This window comes from Saccopteryx leptura, chromosome 5, assembly GCF_036850995.1.
Source record: "Saccopteryx leptura isolate mSacLep1 chromosome 5, mSacLep1_pri_phased_curated, whole genome shotgun sequence".
Taxonomy (NCBI): domain Eukaryota; kingdom Metazoa; phylum Chordata; class Mammalia; order Chiroptera; family Emballonuridae; genus Saccopteryx; species Saccopteryx leptura.
Genome location: NC_089507.1, coordinates 217,809,744 through 217,831,259, shown reverse-complemented (window position 1 = coordinate 217,831,259; position 21,516 = coordinate 217,809,744). Strand labels below are relative to the sequence as shown.

The 21,516-nt window shown below is 51.0% G+C and overlaps 1 protein-coding gene across 1 annotated transcript in view; it reads right to left on the bottom strand.

Annotated features, from left to right (window-relative positions):
- Positions 1 to 21,516, bottom strand: part of TMC2 (transmembrane channel like 2) — a 59,993-nt gene that overhangs the window by 11,329 nt on the left and 27,148 nt on the right. The window contains exons 11-18 of the mRNA XM_066386619.1: positions 20,814 to 21,002; positions 15,254 to 15,433; positions 12,872 to 13,021; positions 9,461 to 9,589; positions 6,054 to 6,121; positions 5,037 to 5,276; positions 3,619 to 3,744; positions 924 to 1,002 (exon numbers count right to left, since the gene is read on the bottom strand). Of these exons, the coding sequence (XP_066242716.1) occupies positions 924 to 1,002; positions 3,619 to 3,744; positions 5,037 to 5,276; positions 6,054 to 6,121; positions 9,461 to 9,589; positions 12,872 to 13,021; positions 15,254 to 15,433; positions 20,814 to 21,002 (1,161 nt within the window). The remainder of the gene's footprint in view (positions 1 to 923; positions 1,003 to 3,618; positions 3,745 to 5,036; positions 5,277 to 6,053; positions 6,122 to 9,460; positions 9,590 to 12,871; positions 13,022 to 15,253; positions 15,434 to 20,813; positions 21,003 to 21,516) is intronic.

The following is a 21,516-nucleotide window of genomic DNA, read 5'->3' as shown; positions in this document are numbered from 1 at the left end:
GAAGGGGAACATGGAGTGACCCAGATGAGATTAGTTTAGTTCCGGAACAGTCTTTGAGGGACAGGGCAAAGCGGAGGACAGGGCTCAGAGAGAGAGAGAGAGGCTGCCCCAACGGCCGGCAGGGAACTTCCACCACCTCTCGGGCCACTGTTCCCAGGCAATGCGTGGTTCTGACAGCACTATTTTCTCTGGCATTTGTAGTATTAGTTTTAACGCACAGGCACGGTTGTGGGCACTGGTTTCGCTATGTAAGAACGTTGGTTGAATCCACCCATCTTCTGTTCTAACGCAACCGCTCAAAAGTTAAGTCGCGATCCATCGCTGCCTATACCCAGCCGGCCTCAGCATACTGCAAACGCGTGCTATTGCATCTCACAGGCTGTTCCCTACCCCGCAGATGTTTTTGGCTTTGGTGTAGAACAGGGGTCCCCAAACTACGGCCCACGGGCCGCATGCGGCCCCCTGAGGCCATTTATCCGGCCCCCGCTGCACTTCCGGAAGGGGCACCTCTTTCATTGGTGGTCAGTGAGAGGAGCACATTGACCATCTCATTAGCCAAAAGCAGGCCCATAGTTCCCAATGAAATACTGGTCAGTTTGTTGATTTAAATTTACTTGTTCTTTATTTTAAATATTGTATTTGTTCCCATTTTGTTTTTTTACTTTAAGATAAGATATGTGCAATGTGCATAGGGATTTGTTCATAGTTTTTTTTATAGTCCGGCCCTCCAACAGTCTGAGGGACAGTGAACTGGCCTCCTGTGTAAAAAGTTTGGGGACCCCTGGTGTAGAAGAATGCCATTGAGAGCATACAGCTGAGCCCACAGAGCAAATGAGCAAAACAAAACCAAAAACAACCCCCTCCCCCCAGAAACTGGACAGCATGTTTCTCTTCCGGAAGGGAACTCACGACAGACTACTCACCGCTTGGATTTTCTTCCTCAGCTGGACGTTGGCTCGGGACAGGCTCTTGGACACCGAGTTCAGGTAGTAGATGGCCAGGCTGGAAGAGAAAAGCGGGCCTCCGGGGGCACTGCTATCTTGGAAAAGGAAAAGAGCTGGGTGCCTGTCCCGAGGAATCAGGGCAGGCTTCCTGGAATAGGTGCCCAGGCTTTTGTGTCTGGGCAGGGCGGAGAGAGAGGTCCTACCATCCTAAGCCCCCCAGTTAACATGGACAAAACGTCCTGGACATCCCTGCTCTTGTCATGTGATGGGATGCGGAAAGGATCTGCACCTCTCTTCCTCTGGGACTGCTCCGTGAAAGGGGGGAAGAGGGAACCGTCCACCTTACGGGGAACCCGAAGGGGGGGGTGGCAGGTTTCCTGTTGGCAGAAGAAGCTGCCGGTGTTTCCTAGGCAACTGCCTGTGCCAGGCTCTGTGCTGTGTGCACCCCACCCCACATCTCACGGGTTTTGACGAAACTCCGTGAAGGAGAAAGGATGACCCTCATCTTTCCAAGTCAGCACCCCGGAATTCAGGGAGGTGAAGCACTCTGCCCAAGGTCACCCCATCTATGTGTTCTCCTCAGAGCCCACACTGAAGCCAAGCTCTTCTCACAATCTTCCAAGTATGAGCTGCTAGGGACCTGCTCCAAGTTTGCCTAGAAACCCCACTGCAGGTGCCGGGCAGGTCCCCTGCTCAAGTGCACCAATGGGAATGTCCGTCCTGGGCTGCCGGCTTTCAGCGTCCAGCCCCCACTGGCTGATTTCGTGACAGGGCTTCCTTTGAGGCTGTAGCCAGGGCTTCCCTGTCACAGGACCTGCTGGGAGCTGTGACCTGGATTGTACCACCCGAGGATGGGGGGGCCGCCTGGATTGGATGCTCAGCCAGCCTGTCGCCTGGGAGTTGTCCTCCACCCCCAGTGAGAAGCGGGAAGGTAGACAGACAGACTCCCGCATGTGCCCGACCGGGATCCACCCGGCATGCCCACCAGGGGGCAATGGCTGTTGCTTTGTTGCAACCGGAGCCACTCTAGTGCCTGGGGCAGAGGCCAAGGAGCCATCCTCAGCGCCTGGGCCAACTTTGTTCCAGTGGAGCCTTGGCTGCAGGAGGGGAAGAGAGAGATAGAGAGAAAGGAGAGGGGGAAGGGTGGAGAAGCAGATGGGCGCTTCTCCTGTGTGCCCCTGACCAGGAATCAAACCTGGGACTTCCTCACACCGGGTCGATGCTCTACCACTGAGCCAACTGGCCAGGGTCTGGGAGCTTTTTAGGTTCCTCCTAGTTGTCACAAGGGCAACTCTCAAGGGGGCGCAGTTGCAATGGCAAAGAAAGAGGAAACAACCTCACTATGTCTCTGCAGAGAGATGAATAAACTGCGGTTTCTTCATTCAAACAACGAAAACCCTGTGCTCATGTGTCCACATGGGTACGTCCCCTGAACATAATGTGGAATGCAGAAAGCTCTGGGGTGTGAACCCTTCAGGAAAAAAATTTAAACTCAGGAAACAGTGGTACACACTCACACATGCGTGCTTGTGATAAAAGTACCAAAATACCGTAAGTATAGAAATGATTCGAATGAAAGAAAATAGCAGTTACCTCTGGGGAGGGAGGAGGGGAGGAGGGTTGGGTGGAGTATCTGTCATGTTTTACTTCTCTTTAAAAAAAAGAGAGACTCTGTAGCAAATGCTGCCACGTGTTCACGTCTCATCTTGTGATCACGCACATGGTTGTACTTTTCTGCGTGTCAGGAAATACGTCACAGGTTTAAAAAGCACACACGCCAAAATAGATATTTATAAAGAAAAAAAATCTAATATTTCCCCCTCATATTCCGGGCTCTGCTTTCCTGCCTTTCTTCCCCTTTCCCTCGTCTGGTCCTCCCCTGAGCGTTTTGGTCGGCCTCCGATGCCCCAAGCCTGGGGCTGGTGTTGGAGACGCAGAAATCGTCAGACAGACGTGCCAGCTCTCTCCGGGGGTCTCTCAGGCTTTGAGAGGGGCAGTGGGGAATGAATGGACCGGGAGTTCCAGGGCAGGGTGTGCTCCGGGGAGAAGGCCCTGGGGCCTGGCCGGGGCCCTGCTGCATCAGCCCCTCACCTTTCTCAGCGGCTCAGAGCCCCGAGGTCTCCGGCATCTCTGCTGAACGTGGAGGAGGGTGGTGCAAACACTCAGCGCCCGCCCACTTGCTCGGCCCCTGCCTCTCCACGGGCTCCGGGAAAGACTCAGAACCACCTCTGTGCCTGCGGCCTTCCCTGCACCCCAACTCCCGCCCCAGAAACCATCCCACCAGGAAGACAGCCGGCCAACGCTGCCAGGCAGGGAGCCCGTGCCTCTAGTGCCAGCCGCTCTCACCCGGTGACCGCTGGGGGCTGGTGCCCACGTGCCCGACCTCCCACCCCGGAGCTGGCTAACCCGCAGCACAGCACTGTCCAGAATTCTCCCAGGACCACAGTCCCCCAGCGGCAATAAAGCAGCTTCCTGTCCCTTCTGTCTGTCTGCCTGCCCCTTCCCGGCCACCTCCCCCCAAAAAACAATGTGCAATCGAATCTTTGTCACAGGATCTGCTTCTGGGGAACGCAGACTACAGAGGGCGAGGAAGGAGGACCCGCTGAGGAAGTTTCAACCGCGAAGGGGCGGGTTCCCCGAGGCGGAGCCCCGGCCTCGGCCTTGACTCACTTACAACATCAGCAGGATGGCGGGAATGACCAGGCCTGGGTTGGCGAGGAACGCAAAGATCTTGCCCAGGAAGCTTGGGAAATCGTTTTCCACCGTCTCTTGGATGACATCATACATTCTGTTTTTCCCGCTGGAAGGGAGAGGACACGTCAGGGGCTGCCGCCAAGCTCACGTGGCCCCGGCCTGTGTGCTCACGTGGCCCCGGCCTGTGCGCTCACGTGGCACCGTGGCACCGGCCTGTGCGCTCACGTGGCCCCGGCCTGTGCGCTCACGTGGCCCCGGCCTGTGCGCTCACGTGGCACTGGACTGTGCGCTCACGTGGCCTCTCCCCCTCGGCCGCAAAGCGGCTGCTCACCACCGCCCTGGAAGAACCCGAGTTCTGCCCCAGCACGGACTGCGGGGAACACAGCGCCCCACAAGGGCGACCAGTTTGGCTTGGGATTACAGCTGGGCCAGTGCCCGGGGCTGGCCAGCTTCAGGTCCTGAGTGCCTCGCAACTTCTCAGAATACATAGTCGGTCCCTTGTGCTGACGTAGGGCGGGTTTTCACCTGAGAAAATTGCCCGCGGTGTAGGTTTGAGACTGACCCTGAGCTCCTGGTGCCTCTCAAAAATACCTGCACTTGGCCCTGGTCGGTTGGCTCAGCGGTAGAGCGTCAGCCTGGTGTGTGAGTGTCCCAGGTTTGATTACAGGCCAGGGCACACAGGAGAAGCGCTCATCTGCTTCTCCACCCTTCCTCCTCTCACTCTCTCTCTCTTCTCCTCCCCTCCTGCAGTCATGGCTCGATTGGAGCAAGTTGGCCTCAGGTGCTGAGGATGGCTCCATGGCCTCCGCCTCAGGCACTAAAAAATGGCTCCAGTTGCAACGGAGCAAGGGCCCCAGATGGGCAGAGCATCACCCCCTAGTGGGCATGCCCAGTGGATCCAAGTCGGGGCGCATGCCGGAGTCTGTCTCTGCCTCCCTCCCTCTCATTAAAAAACAAACAAACAAACAAACAAAACCCTGTACTTGGTTTTCAGATGATAACTGCAGGAGGTTGGATTGCGAGCCCCTGGTCATTACTTCACGTAAGAGAAAAATGAGGCGTCTAGCTGTGACGTTTTGGATGGCGCTCATCATGTGACAGTCCCATACTCATTGTTTTATATGAATGGCTCTACCTAGCTACTGACTTCGACCAATGCCTGCCCAGAGATTACTGGTCCCTGCTGGCCTTTTGGCTGGTAGTTTTGGTGTCCAGAAGTGGACTTTGGGGTTTGCAATTCCTGCTTTAAATCTTTGCGCCTCCATTTATTAACTGTGGAACACCGCAGACAGTTTTTACTTCTTCTCTTTCTGGCCTCTGTCTGTACCCTTACGCTCCCCACGAGAGCTGGGTGGGGGGCCAGGGGGAGCTTCTCTTGCGCCCCCCAGGACCGCGCACCTGAATGGCCCGCAGTCAAAGGAGGGTGGCAGGGACATGATGGTGTAGGCCACGGGCAGCAGGCTGAGGAAGAGCACCAGCAGCAGGAGGCCCATGTAGAAGTTGTTGGATCGGGAGGCTTTGAACACACGCTCGTGCGGGACGTTGCTGCTCATCACGGCCCAGCACTGGAAGTACATGGAGGTCAGCAGGCGCAGCACGTTGATGCCCACCAGTCCCGGAGCGTAGAAGGAGCCCATCCTGGAAGGGCGGACACCACACACCCGGTTGGCAGCGGGAGAGGTGGGAGAGGGATGGCGGACGGAAATGGGGTGGACGGGTCAGGGGCAGGAGGTCTCACGGCTTTCTCTGCAGGTCCCAAGGGCAGGAAGGGGGCCTCCCACTTCACCAGGACATTTGTCACCAGGCTGTAGCCATTCACTCCTCAGGAGAGGGATGGATTCACTCTGAGTGTTACTGCCTCCCCACCAGGCACCTAGCAGATGGCACGGCCTCCTGCCGGCTTCTCCATGGTCTCCCTGCAATCACAGTGCTGCTCATAAAAGAACTAGAGAAGCTCCTACGTGGAGAGAACTGGGCTGACTCGCACCGAGCTGTTGGCATCTGGAAAGTCTTCGGCTGAAGTTATGCTCCCTCCTCCGTCTCTCCCTTCTCCGCGGGGGACGTTCTTAGTTCATTTATCTCCCTCCCTCTCTTCTTCTGTTTCCCCCTTCCCTCCTCCTTTCTTTCGTTCCTTTCCTTCCCTCCCTCCTTTTCCCTGTCTTCCTTGTTCCCACTCTTCTCCCTCTCCTCCTGGTCTTTCTTCTCTCTCCCTCCCCTCTCTGTCCCTCGCTCTGGGCCGGGGCAGGCGCTGTCCTGTCTCATCCAGCCCTGCCTTCTCTTTCCCCTGGGAAAGGTGGGGTGGGGGGGCAGATGCTTTCTCCAGCCTCTCCCCAGCCAGCCGACAGGCCAGGCCTGGGATTCCAGTTTTCCGGACTCCCCCACGGAGGTGACCCCCAGATAAACGGGGTCACTCACCAGATCATTCCTTGGTTGAAGATCAAACCAAGCACGTTTCCACTAATATCAAACTCAGCATATGAAGGCTGGAGAGAGAGAGAAAGAGAGAGAGAGAGAAAAGATGTTAGACGGTGTCAGCCAGACCCCCCCTACCCGCCAGCTGGCCGAACCAGGGTCAACTCCATCCCACAGATCTTGCTCTCATGGCCAGAGAGGAACCTTAGATTCAGGGATGTGTTTCTTTAATAACATGTTTTCAAACTTCTGAACAAATGTTTTGACGTGCTCAAAGTTCAAACATTTTTTTTCAATGTCTTTTTTCAAGTAAAAAAAAAAAATTAAAGTGTTTTGTTTTTTTTTTAACCTTTTAGAATCTGTGCGCTGACAGTGTGCTCTTGGGAAGGGCTCCTGGCCCCTAAAAGAACATGCTCGTATCAGAAATGTACCTTGAAATTATAATCAGGGAGTGAATCTAATAAATAATAAAATGCAAATATCATAATTACGTGAGAAGTCAAATAAAAAGAAAGCCTAAAAACAAACAAAAATAAATAGACCACCCCTCTGATTCTCTTCTCCCCTTCTCGCCTTCTTCCGGTCTGAGTGCGTTCACGGGAAAGAAAATCTCAGCTAGATATGTGTCTTCAGTCTGACTCTAGTGAATGTGTGACTTTCAGCATTTGGGAGATTCGTGAAATATTCGGAAGGATACCAATGCTGTGAGCACTGGAGGAGTCAGGGGGCCCGCATGAAAAATGCGCAAACCTACTTCCCAATTTGTCTTCCAGAAATGGAGATAAAAGTTTACAGGAATGAGATGTTACGAGAGAGAAAAGGAAAGGTCAGACAAGCTTGGATCAAAGGAGGAAACATGTATAATCCAAACACATAAAGGTTAAACTTTGGGAATTTAAAATTTAACATTTTAAAATAGTATTTTAAAAAAACCCTTTAGCCTGACCAGGTGGTGGCGCAGTGGATAGAGCGTCAGACTGGGATGTGGAGGACCCAGGTTCGAGAGCCCGAGGTCGCCAGTTTGAGCACAGGCTCATCTGGTTTGAGCAAAGCTCACCAGCTTGGACCCAAGGTCGCTGGGTCGAGCAAGGGGTCACTCGGTCTGCTGTAGCCCCCCAGTCAAGGCACATATGAGAAAGCAATCAATGAACTAAGGAGCCGCAATGAAGAATTAATGTTTCTCAACTCTCTCCCTTTCTGCCTGTCCCTCTCTTTGACTCTCTCTGTCTCTGTCACCACAAAAAACAAACAAAAAACCCCTCCAAAACCCCAAAATCTTTTATCTATTGGGTTTTGTATCTTGCTTAGAAAAATCTACCTCACCTCAAGAATATAAGTTTTATATTATATATGCTTTTTAAAAATTATGGTTTTTGTTCCTGTCTGTCTGTCCCTGTCTATCTCTGCCTCTGTAAAAAATAAATAAATAAATAAATAAATAAATAAATAAATAAATAAAATAAAATTTATGGTTTTGGCTTGACTGGTAGTGGCACAGTAGATAGAGTGTCGACCCGGAATGCCAAGGTCACCGGCTTGATCCCAGGGTTGCCAGCATGAGCACAGGGTCACCAGTTCGATCCCTGGTCAAGGCACACATGAGAGGCAATCCAGGCACAACTAAGTGGAACAATGAGTTGATGATTCTCTTTCTCTCTCTCTCCATCTTCCTCTCTCTTTCAAAAAGAATTTATGATTTCATTTTTTGATATTTAAAATTTGGATTCACCTACAATGTATTTACTTAGGTGAAATGAGTGAGAGGTATAGCTTCCCTTCCAATGGTTAACCAGTTGTCTCAACCCATTTGTCATATAATCATTTCATTTTCCCCACTGGTTTGAAGGACTCCCTTTATCATAAATTAAATTCCCATATGAATTGTACCTATTTCTGGACTTTCTATTCTATTCATTGATAAGTTTGCCATATTCCCTAGCACCAGTGTTAGTAACTATAGCTTCACAGTATGTTTGAATGTGAGGGTAGGTCTTGTTCCTTTCATTCTGCTGTTTTAAACTTTTTCTTGGCCCTGGCCGGTTTGCTCAGTGGTAGAGTGTCAGCCTGGTGTGTGGATGTCCTGGGTTCATTTCCCAGCCAGGGCACACAGGAGAAGTACTCATCTGCTTCTCCACCCCTCCCCTCTCCTTCCTCTCTATCTCTCTCTTCTCCTCCCGCAGCCAAGGCTCCATTGGAGCAAAGTTGGCCCAGGCACTGAGGATGGCTCCATGGCCTCAGGCACTAGAACGGCTCTGGTTGCAATGGAGCAACACCCCAGATGGGCAGAGCATCGCCCTCTGGTGGGCATGCCGGGTGGATCCCGGTCGGATGCATGTGGGAGTCTGTCTCTCTGCCTCCCTGTGTCTCAATTCAGAAAAATACAAAGCAAAACACTTTTTCCTGGCTATTTCCACATGCTTATTTTTCAAATGAATTTTAGCATTGTTTTGGGATCTTGCCGAACTTATGAATTAATGTGAGGGCCGCGACATCTTAGTGCTGGCATGACACAGAGATGCCGTCGTCTTTGAGCGTGAGGCTCTCGTATTGTGGTTCTCAGATGAGATTATGGAGTTTTCCTCACTGAGGAGGAGTTGAGTAGGCTTGGGTAAAACTGTGGCTGGTGACTACAAGAAAAGAAAATGACAGACACCTGTACGGGGGCCCTTACCTGGGCCAGGTCTCCTGCTGCGGCCAGATTGAGGAGGACAGAGGTAAACAAGATATGGAGCTCAGTTAAGGGGGGGGGACCCTCCCAAGACCAGGGGCCACTGGGTGGGTGAGTGAGATGATTTGGGACAGGACAGATGCAGCCAGAGGTTCTGCTGCTATAGAGAAGAAATGACACATATACTGATATTTAGAATAAGCCATTTCCCAAGCAGGTGGGGAAGAAGAGTAGCCCAGGTGTGTGTGTGTGTATGTGGGAGGTAAGCATCAGAGAGTTTCTAAAAGCACAATCCAGAAGACAGAACCCATGGTTACTGTGTTCTCGGTGTGTCCCAGGAATTTCTGAAAGGTTCCCGTCCACGTCTGCCCTGTCCCACGCCGGGATAGCATTAGTCTCAAACATTAAGAACCACCGTTTCTGCTTCTCATGTTCACTGTTCCTGTCGCTTGCGCAGTGTGGGCTGCGAAGCCTGGTGCTCTTTGCCTCCCCTGATGAAAGTGGATGCTATTCTGTCAGCCATCTGCTCCACAGCCCAGCGTGTGGTCCCGCCTTTCCCAATACAGAACGTCCTGTTGTTAATTACATGGAAACACACGTGAAATACTCGTTCTACCTCACGGAGCAGAGACCCCGGCCTTACGAGCATCTAAGGAGACACGCAAGGACGACTCTGACTCCGCCCCAAGAGGATGGTTGGAAAAACAACTTTGTGTGCCAAGTTTGTGGAACGGTGACCTACAAATCCAGCCTCCAGGTCCCAGCACCAGCAGTAGTTCATGAACCGGACAAAGCAAGCCCGCAGGAAGTCCCCCACCAGGATGGTGATGTATGTTACCAGCATGTCGGACACCGTCAACCTCATGAATTCCTGCAAGGGAGGAGCACAGAGAAAGGGGGGTGGTCAGGGTTAGAACCTTGCCTGCTTCTCCCGGCTGACTGCAGCTACACAAACTACTCCCCTCCCACCTGCAGTCTCCTCTGTGGTCCTCTGGTTCTTGCCGGCAGAATGGTGGTAGTGCAGAGCAAGGACCTGGCTTTGCACCACAACGCTTATGTAGGTCTCGGCTCTATAATGACTAATTGTATGGCTTTGCAATAGTCTCTGAACCTCTTGAAGTTGGTAATATCAACCTTGCAGGGTTAAAAGGAAGCTTAATGCTTATGCATGCAAAACAATGCCTGGCATGCTGGCAATGCTCGGTGCTTGGCAGTTATCGGCACTACTGCCCAGACAGAGGATCTCACCCCTTCCTTTCCCCGCCTGCTCTGAAATACCAGCCCCTCCAGCTAACCCTGAATCTGATCATTGTCACTGGAGACAACAGCTGGCTTTCTTTACCTCCTGCTAATTGGAATTATTTTCTTGTTATATAGAGAAAAATAATATCGGTTTTTCAGAGTCACACAGCAGAAGAGACAAAAACAAAGAAACAAAGATGGTTCTTCTTTGCAGAGGATATACAATTTATTACTTGTTTGTTTGTTTAATTTAAAGAACTACCAGATGTCATTGCAACCTTTAAGACATCTGATAGACTTGGAATTCCTGGGGGGTACAGGATCTGTTTTCATCATTTTTGTGTCCTCCCAGATGATGAATACATTTTGGCAGGATGAACAGCTGATGAGTTTTCAGTGTTATTCCTCAGTAAGAACATAGGTTAATGCCCCTAAGTAACAGCCCACAACCCAGCATGTGTCAGGTGTTCGCTCTGGGCAAGGAGATGCTCTGGCCCTGGGGGTGGGGGCAGTGGAGAACACAGGCAAGTAGGACGTAACTCCTCAGATCCATTATGACCAACAAGCTGAGAGAGAAACAAGCTTTGCCCTGGCTGGATAGCTCAGTTAGAGCGTCATCCTGACCTACCATGGTCGCGGGTTCGATCCCAGGTCAGGGTACATATAGTGTGTCCGTGAAGTCGTGGTGCACTTTTGACCGGTCACAGGAAAGCAACAAAAGACGATAGAAATGTGAAATCTGCACCAAATAAAAGGAAAACTCTCCCCGTTTCATACCTATTTAGTGCAGTTCGATGTGGGCTCACACACAAATTTTTTAGGGCTCCTTAGGTAGCTATCCCGTATAGCCTCTATAGACTCGTCACTGACGGATGGCCTATCAGAATGGGGTTTCTCCACCAAACTGCCGGTTTCCTTCAACTGCTTATCCCACCCAGTAATGTTATTCCTATGTGGTGGCGCTTCGTTATAAACGCGCCGATATTCACGTTGCACTCTGGTCACGGATTCGAATTTAGCAAGTCACAGAACACACTGAATTTTTCTCTGTACCGTCCACATCTCGACTGGCATGGCCGTGGGCTGCTCCGCTGTATACACAGTGTTACGTCATCATCTGCGCATGCGTACATGCTGCCACATCATCCTACAGAAACTGGGAGGGTTTTCCTTTTATTTGGTGCAGATTTCACATTTCTATTGTCTTTTGTTGCTTTCCTGTGACCGGTCCAAAATGCACCATGACTTTACAGACACACTGTATAAGAGTTGACCAATGAGTGCATAAGTAAGTGGAACAACAACAAATGGATGATTCTCTCTTTCTCTCTCTCAAATTAATAAGTAAAAATTAAAAAAGCAAAAAAAAAAAAAAAAAGCTTTCCTCTGTGACGGGAACAGCGATGGCCATTCAGGGAGCGGGGCAAGAGAGATGCCTCCCTATGGATGTGAGGTGGCACATGAGAAACTGTACAGCAGAATCTTCCAAAAGAATCCTGTGGGTGGCCCTGGCCGGTTGGCTCAGCGGTAGAGCGTCGGCCTGGTGTGCGGGGGACCCGGGTTCGATTCCCGGCCAGGGCACATAGGAGAAGCACCCATTTGCTTCTCCACCCCTCCCCCTCTCCTTCCTCTCTGTCTCTCTCTTCCCCTCCCGCAGCCGAGGCTCCATTGGAGCAAAGATGGCCCGGGCACTGGGGATGGCTCCTTGGCCTCTGCCCCAGGCGCTAGAGTGGCTCTGGTCGCGGCAGAGCGATGCCCCGAGGGGCAGAGCATCACCCCCTGGTGGGCAGAGCGTCGCCCCCTGGTGGGCGTGCCGGGTGGATCCCGGTTGGGCGCATGCGGGAGTCTGTTTGACTGTCTCTCCCCGTTTCCAGCTTCAGAAAAATACAAAAAAAAAAAAAAAAAAAAGAATCCTGTGGGTAATGAGCCACAGGGGCCTTCTAAAGGGGACGGGATTCATTGACCTGAGGGCTCTTCTCTGACACAGTGTCGTAGGTTGAATGTCAGAGCTGGGGAGGCTCCGCGGCTTTGCCCGTTGATGACGTTGATGACGCTGATGACAAGGAGGATTTGAAGAGAATCCGGAAGGGAGGGGACAAGGAATGGTGAGTCTAAGTCCTCCCCCCACCCCCATCAAGGGAGTGGAGAGGAAAGGCCCCTAGGACCCCGTGGGAGAGGACAGATATTTTTTCCTGCAAGACCTGCAGGTGGCGAATTTGTAGGCGGTGTTGGAGGGAGTGGTGATGTCATTTTCTCTTCCATTGTCCTTGGTCACCTCCAGTTAAAGACACTGTTGTTTGATGCTCTGTGTGAGTGGATGCTTCAGAGGACCCATGAAAACGGAGCAAATGCTGCATCTGAGCGGGGTGGGGGGGAGTTGATGAAGAGAGACCCCCCTACGAGGAGATGAAGTTGAGGAAGAGAAGGCCGCTGACCCCTGGGTCACCTGTGAGCACTTCAAGTTCCCACCTGCAAAGGCGCAGACACTAGGCTTTGAAGTCCACACCGTGCAAGCTTTGGGAGTGGTGTGTGAAACCGGACAAGGGGAAACTCTGGCTGCTAACTTTTGAGACTCTAATAAAAACCATTAATTCTCTTTACAGAAAAACGCACAGATGCCTATACACACAACTTGCAGGAGTATTGATTTATTCATGATTTCCAGCGGAGAACCTTAGGCTCTCACTGGAAATCTACAGGTACACTGGAAATAGATCCAAGTGATAGAGGATTGACGAATGAAGCAGAAAGAAGTGCAGGTGGACCCAGGAAACATGGGTGAGTGTCAAGGTGAAACCTTCCTGAGAAATACTGGCTGGACATTTTAGTGGCTTCCACATGGAAACCTCCAGAAAGGAATAACAAGCAGAGAGCGCAGGAATAAACATTTCAGGAGAGCACAGCTACTCACAACGCCCACGGCTGTCTCCCAGCAAGGACCCCGGGGCACGTCAGCGGGGTGCAGGGGCGGCCGGGGGACACTCTCATTTCCGCCCGAGGAGTTGTAATAGTTGAACAGAGTCCAGTGAGTGATGTTCTTGATCGTCTCTTCGTTGGAAAGCTGGAACGGAAGGCGTAGCTGTGGGGTTGGCAGGAACCAGGGATGGTCCGACTCTTTCCACAGGAACAATTATTTTTATTTATTTATTTTTAAATTATTTATTTATTTATTCATTTTAGAGAGGAGAGGGAGAGAGAGAGGAGAGACAGAGAGAGAGAGAAGGGGGGAGGAGCTGGAAGCATCAACTCCCATATGTGCCTTGACCAGGCAAGCCCAGGGTTTCGAACTGGCAACCTCAGCATTTCCACGTCGACACTTTATCCACTGCGCCACCACAGGTCAGGCATCCACAGGAACAATTAAAGCCAGCACATGTCACAACCTTGCCACCTCATTTTGCCCTGTCCATCAACAGAGTCGTCCCCTCCACCCCACCCCACCCCCGCCAAGAGAGGAGGGGGAAGTTGGCTGAAGTCCTTGAGACTTAAACATGAAATTATCTTCCATCCATCCATCTGTCCATCCATCCATCATCCATCCATCCAATCATTCATTCTTCTTTTTTTTTTTTTTTTTGTATTTTTCTGAAGCTGGAAACAGGGAGAGACAGTCAGACAGACTCCCGCATGCGCCCGACCGGGATCCACCCGGCACGCCCACCAGGGGTGATGCTCTGCCCCTCTGGGAGGAGGCTCCGCCGTGACCAGAGCCACTCTAGCGCCTGGGGCAGAGGCCAAGGAGCCATCCCCAGCGCTCGGGCCATCCTTGCTCCAATGGAGCCTTGGCTGCGGGAGGGGAAGAGAGAGACAGAGAGGAAGGAGGGGGTGGGGATGGAGAAGCAAATGGACGGTTCTCCTTTGTGCCCTGGCCGGGAATCGAACCCGGGTCCCCCGCACGCCAGGCCGACGCTCTACCGCTGAGCCAACCGGCCAGGGCCCATTCTTCTTTTGAGAATAATTTTTTTCAGGGTCTATTCTGGACATATAAGGCAGCGGCGACATAGGAGTGAACAAGAAAGATGGCGCAATCCTCAGAAAGTTCACGGTCTTGTAAGTGACAGCAATGAACAGTCCAGGACAGAACAGAGTGATAAGATCTCTGGGAAATGTTCTCTGGGGATCAAGGAAATTCATGTCAGACAATGAGCCCAGAGGAGACTTCCTGGAGGCAAAAAAAAAATCTGAGCCTACACCTCAGGGAGGCTGAGTCCACTAATCCAACATGGGGGAGAAGGCTGGAGAGAGAGACAGGGAGGAGTTTACCTCCAGGGGAAATGCGAGGTCTAGGAGGGTGGAAGTGTTTACTGGAGTAACAGGGAAGAGAGAGATGAGGATGGAGCCGTGGGTAAGGGCCAGGTCCAGTCACCTCTGTGCTTAGACCCTCCTGAGAGCTTCCCTGTCCATCTCAGGAAACACTTCATGCAGCTCTATCACGTGGCAGGAGGGGTAGGAGAGAGGAGCCTCCTTATAGTTTGGGGGAACCTGGCTTCCCCACGTCCCTTTTCAGGTTTCACTTCGTGCCCTCTACCCTTGTGCAGCCGTCCTGCATCGCTCTGTCTGCCACCAGCTGTTCCCTCCCTCTCTAATCTCGGCTGAGATTCCGGTGGCGTCTCTGGAGTCCCTCCCGTGCCCCCCTGGAAGCGTGTCCCGCAGTGCGATGCAGTGAATGAATGTCTCCTGGCCTGGAGAGTGAGCACCCTGGGAACAGGACTGTGTGTGGCTCTCTGCTGGGCTCAGGGGGCCTGACACAGTGGGGTGCCCCGTCACCATCTGGGGAGCGATGGTGAAAGGCTAAGTCAAATATAACATGTCATCTCAGGGGACACTTCCTCGGCCGGTCCACACCTCCGGCAGCTGAAACAATATGGGAAAGGCTGCAGGTGAAGACAGGGCGGGTACCAGCTGACCTGTATACGTTGTTAAAAGAAAAGACAACCTAAGAAAAAGGCGGCAGAAAGGTAACCATAGTTGTCTTTGGCTTATATCCTGTGGGTATTGTTTCTTCATTTTACTTTTATGAACTTTCTGAAATTTATTGAATTAATATGACTTGTGCATTAGGAGAGTACTGTATCGAGAAAAGGAGGTTTGGCCCTGTCCAAGCAGCTCAGCTGGTCAGAGCCTCCCCCCGAAGGGTAGAGGTTGCCAGTTCGACCCCCGATCAGAGCACGTACAAGAACGGATGGATGTTCCTCTCTTTCTCCCTCCCTCTGTTGCTAAAACCAATAATAATAATAAAAAGAAGGATATTTGGCGGGCACCAGGGACTGAGGAGGAGCCTGCGGCCTTTTACCTTGAGGTGGACGTCGTCCATCAGGGCCAGGAGGAACGTGTAGAGGTTCCCCAGGAACAGGGCGAAGATGCGTCCCAGCTGCCACTTCAGCCCGATGCGTGGGTGGTAGTTCTCCAGGGCGGCGATCGTCTCAAACAGAGGGGGACAGAACATCCCCAGCAGGGACATCACAATTTCCACCTGAGAGAGATCAGCCAAGCTCGGGTTAGAGGCCTCTGCCTGATCAGCATCCTGTGGTTGGCCATCATCTCTGGCTCCCCCACCCCCACCCCCCGCCCCGGCCCCACCCCAGGGCCACGTATCACCCCCTTCCTCTGCTTCCGGAGATGCCCGGGGGTCTCCGCAACTTCCTCTGGGGTCCTGGCGAAGGTCCCTGCGTGGTCAGCAGGCGTCCCACGCCTCATTATTGCTCTACAACTGGCTGCTGTCAGGGCTGTTGCCACTCGCATTGATTAAAAACAGCGAGCTTGCTCTGGGAAGTGAACGGGTTACCCCCGTGGGGCACTGTTTTGTGTTCTGTGAAGTTGTGAACTAGGTGAGGGTCGCCGTGCTGGCTCTCTTCTCAGGGTCCTTCCTGGTTGTGGAAGGGGACGAACAGTAGAGAAACATGGCTGAGAGTGTGGCATTCACAGTCAGCTGTCTGGGTGGGAGCCCTGGCTCTCTCTCACTTGCTGGTTTCCTTACGTAGAAGTCACCGAACTTCTCTGAGCTTCTTCTTGTTTCTTTGTGTGGAAAATGGTGATGGCAGTCCCTGGGAAAGTCCCAAGAAATAACGGGCATCCATCTTCTAGCCCACAGCCTTGGTGAGTGCAAGGCACTCCATTTTGCCTTCAATTTTGGGAGAAGCCTGACTCTACAACGGAACCTGACCCCAGTAGGACACTGTCTCTGCCACTAGAGCCGCTCACCCAGTGGAGGGTACGTTCCTGAGCTGCGGACCCCATGGCAGTTGGTCAGAACTTCTGGACTGGTCCTGGACTGGTCCTGGGCCGGTCCTGGGCCGGTTCTGGACTGGTCCTGGGCTGGTCCTGACCACACACCCCCCCTCACACTGGCCGCTGACGTGGCTTCTTATCACCTTCAGACCTCGACACCTGTTCGGTTCTTTCCGCGAACAGAACCATCCACCACGGACGGCCCTCTGTTGTATGTCTGTCTAACGCTCAGCCTAGTTCCTGCCTCTGCCGCAAACAGGCCCCTGCAGCCCCCCTTCTCTCAAGCTCGCATGGACAGTTCTACCTGCAACGCTTCTGTCACCCACAACATCTTATTTGTTCACATGATTCCTGCCTGCTGCTGATTGTGCCTTGACTTATTCTCGTCACGCCTGCTTCCTAAGAGCACCGTAATCTGCTTTGGGGCGGAATCCATCTTGGGCATCTTTTGTAGACTTCCATAGTGACCTCATCTTTTAGATGAGTTCATTGTAAATAGTATGCATCTTTGGAAAAATTCAATCTGATTATTATTGCCTTTAAATTGTAGCTTTAATCCACTGGTGTGTTTAATTTTAAAGCTATCTTATTTTATGCTTTATATTTGTCCTAATCGTTCCATATATTTTTTTTCTATCTTTCTTGCTTTGTGGAGAGTAGACATACATTTTTTTCTTTTAAAATGTTACTTCTTTTCTTTTTTTAATGGTTTAAATTTTTATTGATTGATTGATTTTAGAGAGAGAAGGGGGGAGAGAGAGAGAGAGAGAAAGAGAGAGCCGCTGACTTATTGTTCCACTTGTTTATACATTCATTGGTTTGTTCTTGCACGGGCCCTGACTGGGGATCAAATCCACCACCTTGGCGTATTGAGATGATGCTCTAACCAACTGAGCTCTCCAGCTGAGGCCTTAATATTTCATTTATTTAGCTTATGATTCTGTGGGTCAGTATTTGTTTTGGGGCTTAGCTAGGTAGTTCTGCTCCATTTTTCATTTTATTTATTTATTATTATTATTTTTTTACATAGGCAGAGATAGACAGGGACAGACAGACAGGAACGGAGAGAGAGATGAGAAGCATCAATTATTAGTTTTTCGTTGTGCGTTGCGACACCTTAGTTGTTCATTGATTGCTTTCTCATATGTGCCTTGACCGCGGGCCTTCAGCAGACTGAGTAACCCCTTGCTCGAGCCAGCGACCTTGGGTCCAAGCTGGTGAGCTTTTTTTTGCTCAAGCCAGATGAGCCCGTGCTCAAGCTGGCGACCTCAGGGTCTCGAACCTGGACCCTTCTGCATCCCAGTCCGATGCTCTATCCACTGCGCCACCTCCTGGTCAGGCAGTTCTGCTCCATTTTTGCTGGTCTTGTCTGGATTCATACATGAATCTATGGCCAGCTGATGGCTGATAGCTTCATTTACATGTCCGGTGTTTGGCTATCACCTGAGGTGATGAGCTATACCTGGGCCATGTCTCTCACCAGTCAGCAGGCTAGCCTGGAATTGTTAAAAATCATGGGGGTCTCAGGGTTCCCAGGGGAGCAAATTCCAATACACAAACACCTGTCAAGTCTGCTTCTATCATGGTAGCTACTGTCCCATTGGCTAAAGCAAGTCACATGGTCAAAACCAGGTGGATTCAAGGGATTCCACCTCCTCATGGGGCAAGGGGTGGGGGTGGGGGGACTAGGAGATCACATGGCAAAGAAATGTGCGTACACAGATGGGCATTTTGCCAACTACTGCAGAGGTCAAATTCCCGAAAGAGACTTCTGTATTCGGTATAGTCACAATAAAACCTTAATGTGTTTTATTGTGGCTCTCAATGAGAAAATTACTCGACCAGATGTCAAGGCATGGTATAAAGCAGGGGTCCCCAAACTACGGCCCGCGGGCCACATGTGGCCCCCTGAGGCCATTTATCCGGCCCCTGCCACACTTCTGGAAGGGGCACCTCTTTCATTGGTGGTCAGTGAGAGGAGCACATTGACCATCTCATTAGCCAAAAGCAGGCCCATAGTTCCCATTGAAATACTGGTCAGTTTGTTGATTTAAATTTACTTGTTTTTTATTTTATTTATTTATTTATTTATTTTTTGTTCTTTATTTTAAATATTGTATTTGTTCCCGTTTTGTTTTGTTTTTTACTTTAAAATAAGATATGTGCAGTGTGCATAGGGATTTGTTCATAGTTTTTTTTTATAGTCCGGCCCTCTAATGGTCTGAGGGACAGTGAACTGGTCCCCTGTGTAAAAAGTTTGGGGACCCCTGGTATAAAGCCATAGTTCACGAGTGTGTTATTAGTGCAGGGATAGACACGCCGACCAGTGGAATAAGAAAGGGGGCCCAGAATCCCAGCCATGCATTCGTCAACACTTGACAAATGGCCTAGGGTACTCAAGAACAGTGAGGAGAGGATCACCTTGTTCACAGCAGGGGTTAAAGGCTATCCTGACTGGCGTGCTACTTAAATCCAGCCACACCAAGCTACAGAAGAAGCTTAATAACGGGGCACTTTGTGTTCGAGGTGTTTATTCGAGTAGACTAGAAAGAGAGATGCAATTTCACTATTTATTTTTACTTAATTTCTTTTTTTTAGTTTGAAAATGAGTTTATTAAGGAATGTTCTTAGGGAGGTAACGATGTTTGGTTTGTCACTTAAGAGAGTTCTGTGTCTGCATGCTGTACAACAGAGGGGAGGGAAGCTTGTGTCTGTCGGGGTCTCTGCGAGGACAGCCCGGGGCGGTCATGTCCGCAAGGCAGGAATAAATAAAACAGGCTCTTCTCTGCTCCTCTTTGAACAGTGATGCGTAATAAGAGAAGATGGCCATTTTCCTATTAATTCTGTACTACTAGAGCTGGTATTTTCACCATCACGGGCTACAGTGTTCCCTTCATCCCCTTTATTTTTTATTTATTTTATTTTATTTATTTATTTATTTATTTTTTTTACAGAGACAGAGAGAGAGTCAGAGTGAGGGATAGATAGGGACAGACAGACAGAAACGGAGAGATGAGAAGCATCAATCATTAGTTTTTCGTTGTGCATTGCGACACCTTGGTTGTTCATTGATTGCTTTCTCATAGGTGCCTTGACCATGGGCCTTCAGCAGACCGAGTAACCCCTTGCTGGAGCCAGCGACCTTGGGTCCAAGCTGGTGAATTTTTTTGCTCAAACCAGATGAGCCCGTGCTCCAGCTGGCGACTCGGGGTCTCGAACCTGGGTCTTCCGCATCCCAGTCCGACGCTCTATCCACTGTGCCACCGCCTGGTCAGGCCCTTTATTCCCTTTAATGAGTCCCGGCACCTCTCTCAGTCCTGCCTCATTCATGACAAAACTGCACACATTATCTCAGAACCTGTGTGGACTGAGAGAGCCCCCCCGAAATGGACTCTGCTCCTGACCCTTCGCGCCAACGCCGAATTCATGGCCTTTGCAAACTGAACAAGAACGTGCAGGGCGCGTCGGGGGTGACCTGTTTGGGGGGGTTTGACCTGTTTGGGGGGGGGTTGACCTGTTTGAGACTGTGTGAGCTCATTGAGGCTTCCCTGGAACGTTACTTCCCAAAGTGGCCTTTCTGTATGACATGCCGTGGCTGAGGAGGAAGAAGCCGTTTTTTCTTATTCAGCCTTGCATGGATGTCCCGTAGGAAAGGTGCTTCCCACAGTGCAGGGGACAGAGGTGGCCCGGCGTGAGGTTGTCTACTTTATCCCCTCTTCCCCATAATTTCACTTCTTAAAAACAGGTCTTCAGCCTGACCAGGTGGTGGTGCAGTGGATAGAGCGTCAGACTGGGACACAGCGGAACCAGGTTCAACACCCCGAGGTCACCGGCTTGAGCGTAGGATTGCTGGCTTGAGCACGGGAACATAGACAGGACCCCATGGTCGCTGGCTTGAGCCCAAAGGTCACTGGCTTGAAGCCTAAGGTTTCTGGTTTGAGCAAGGGTCACTAGCTCTGCTGTAGCCACCCCTTCCCCCCATCAAGGCACATATGAGAAAGCAAGCAATGTACAACTAAGGAGACTAAGGAGCCGCAACAAAGAATTGATGCTTCGCCTGACCAGGCGGTGGCGCAGTGGATAGAGCATCGGACTGGGATGCAGAGGACCCAGGTTCGAGACCCCGAGGTCGCCAGCTTGAGCGCCGGCTCATCTGGTTTGAGCAAAAAGCCCGCCGGCTTGAGCCCAAGGTCGCTGGCTCCAGCAAGGGGTTACTCGGTCTGCTGAAGGCCCGCGGTCAAGGCACATATGAGAAAGCAATCAATGAACAACTAAGGTGTTGCAACACGCAATGAAAAACTAATGATTGATGCTTCTCATCTCTCTCCGTTCCTGTCTGTCCCTCTCTCTGACTCTCTCTCTGTCTCTGTAAAAAAAAAAAAAAGAATTGATGCTTCTTATCTCTCTCTCTTCCTGTCTGTCTTCCTGTCTGTCTTCCTGTCTGTCTTCCTATCTGTCTGTCCCTATCTGTCCCTCTCTCTGTCTCTGTTGCAAAAATTAAAATAAAAAAAAAAACAACAACAAAAAAACCCCCAAAAAACAGGTCTTCAGCTGAATGACACGGGACCCACGGCATTTCAGTATTTGTCCCTAACGTTCCCTTCCTACGGAAAAGCCCTCCTCACCTCATTCCTTTCATACCAGCTGACGTTCTGCATCTTGGAGAACTCCTGGGACCGCTTCACCACAAAGTAGATGAGGTACCCGCTCCCGCACAGGCAGCAGATGATGAGGAAGTTGGCCAGCACGCGGAGGAACCTGGTCAGGTGGATGTTCTCCTCTTTGTTACTCTCTTGCTCATCCACTATGGATTCCTTAAGGGGAGGAAAGGAGGCGTGAATAAATAAGGGAAGGCCAGGAACCCACAGGGACCATTGTTGGGCTCCTCAGAAGATGATTTTCTATACAGTGTGTCTGTAAAGTCATGGTGCAGTTTTGGCCGGTCACAGGAAAGCAACAAAAGACAATAGAAATGTGAAATCTGCACCAAATAAAAGGAAAACTCTCCCAGTTTCTGTAGGATGATGTGGCAGCATGTGCGCATGCACAGATGGTGACATAACACCGTGTATACAGCGGAGCAGCCCACGGCCATGCCAGTCGTGATGTGGACGGTACAGAGGAAAGTTCAGTGTGTTCTGTGGCTCGCTAAATTTGAATCCGTGACCAGAGTGCAACGTGAATATCGGTGCATTTATAACAAAGCGCCACGACATTAATCACTTAACACAGAGAATCATAGACATTTGATTACACCAGACGTCCTTACCCGTGTGTGGCACGAACTTCACTACCGTTTGGATGTGTGTAGTAGAGCAACAAATGGAG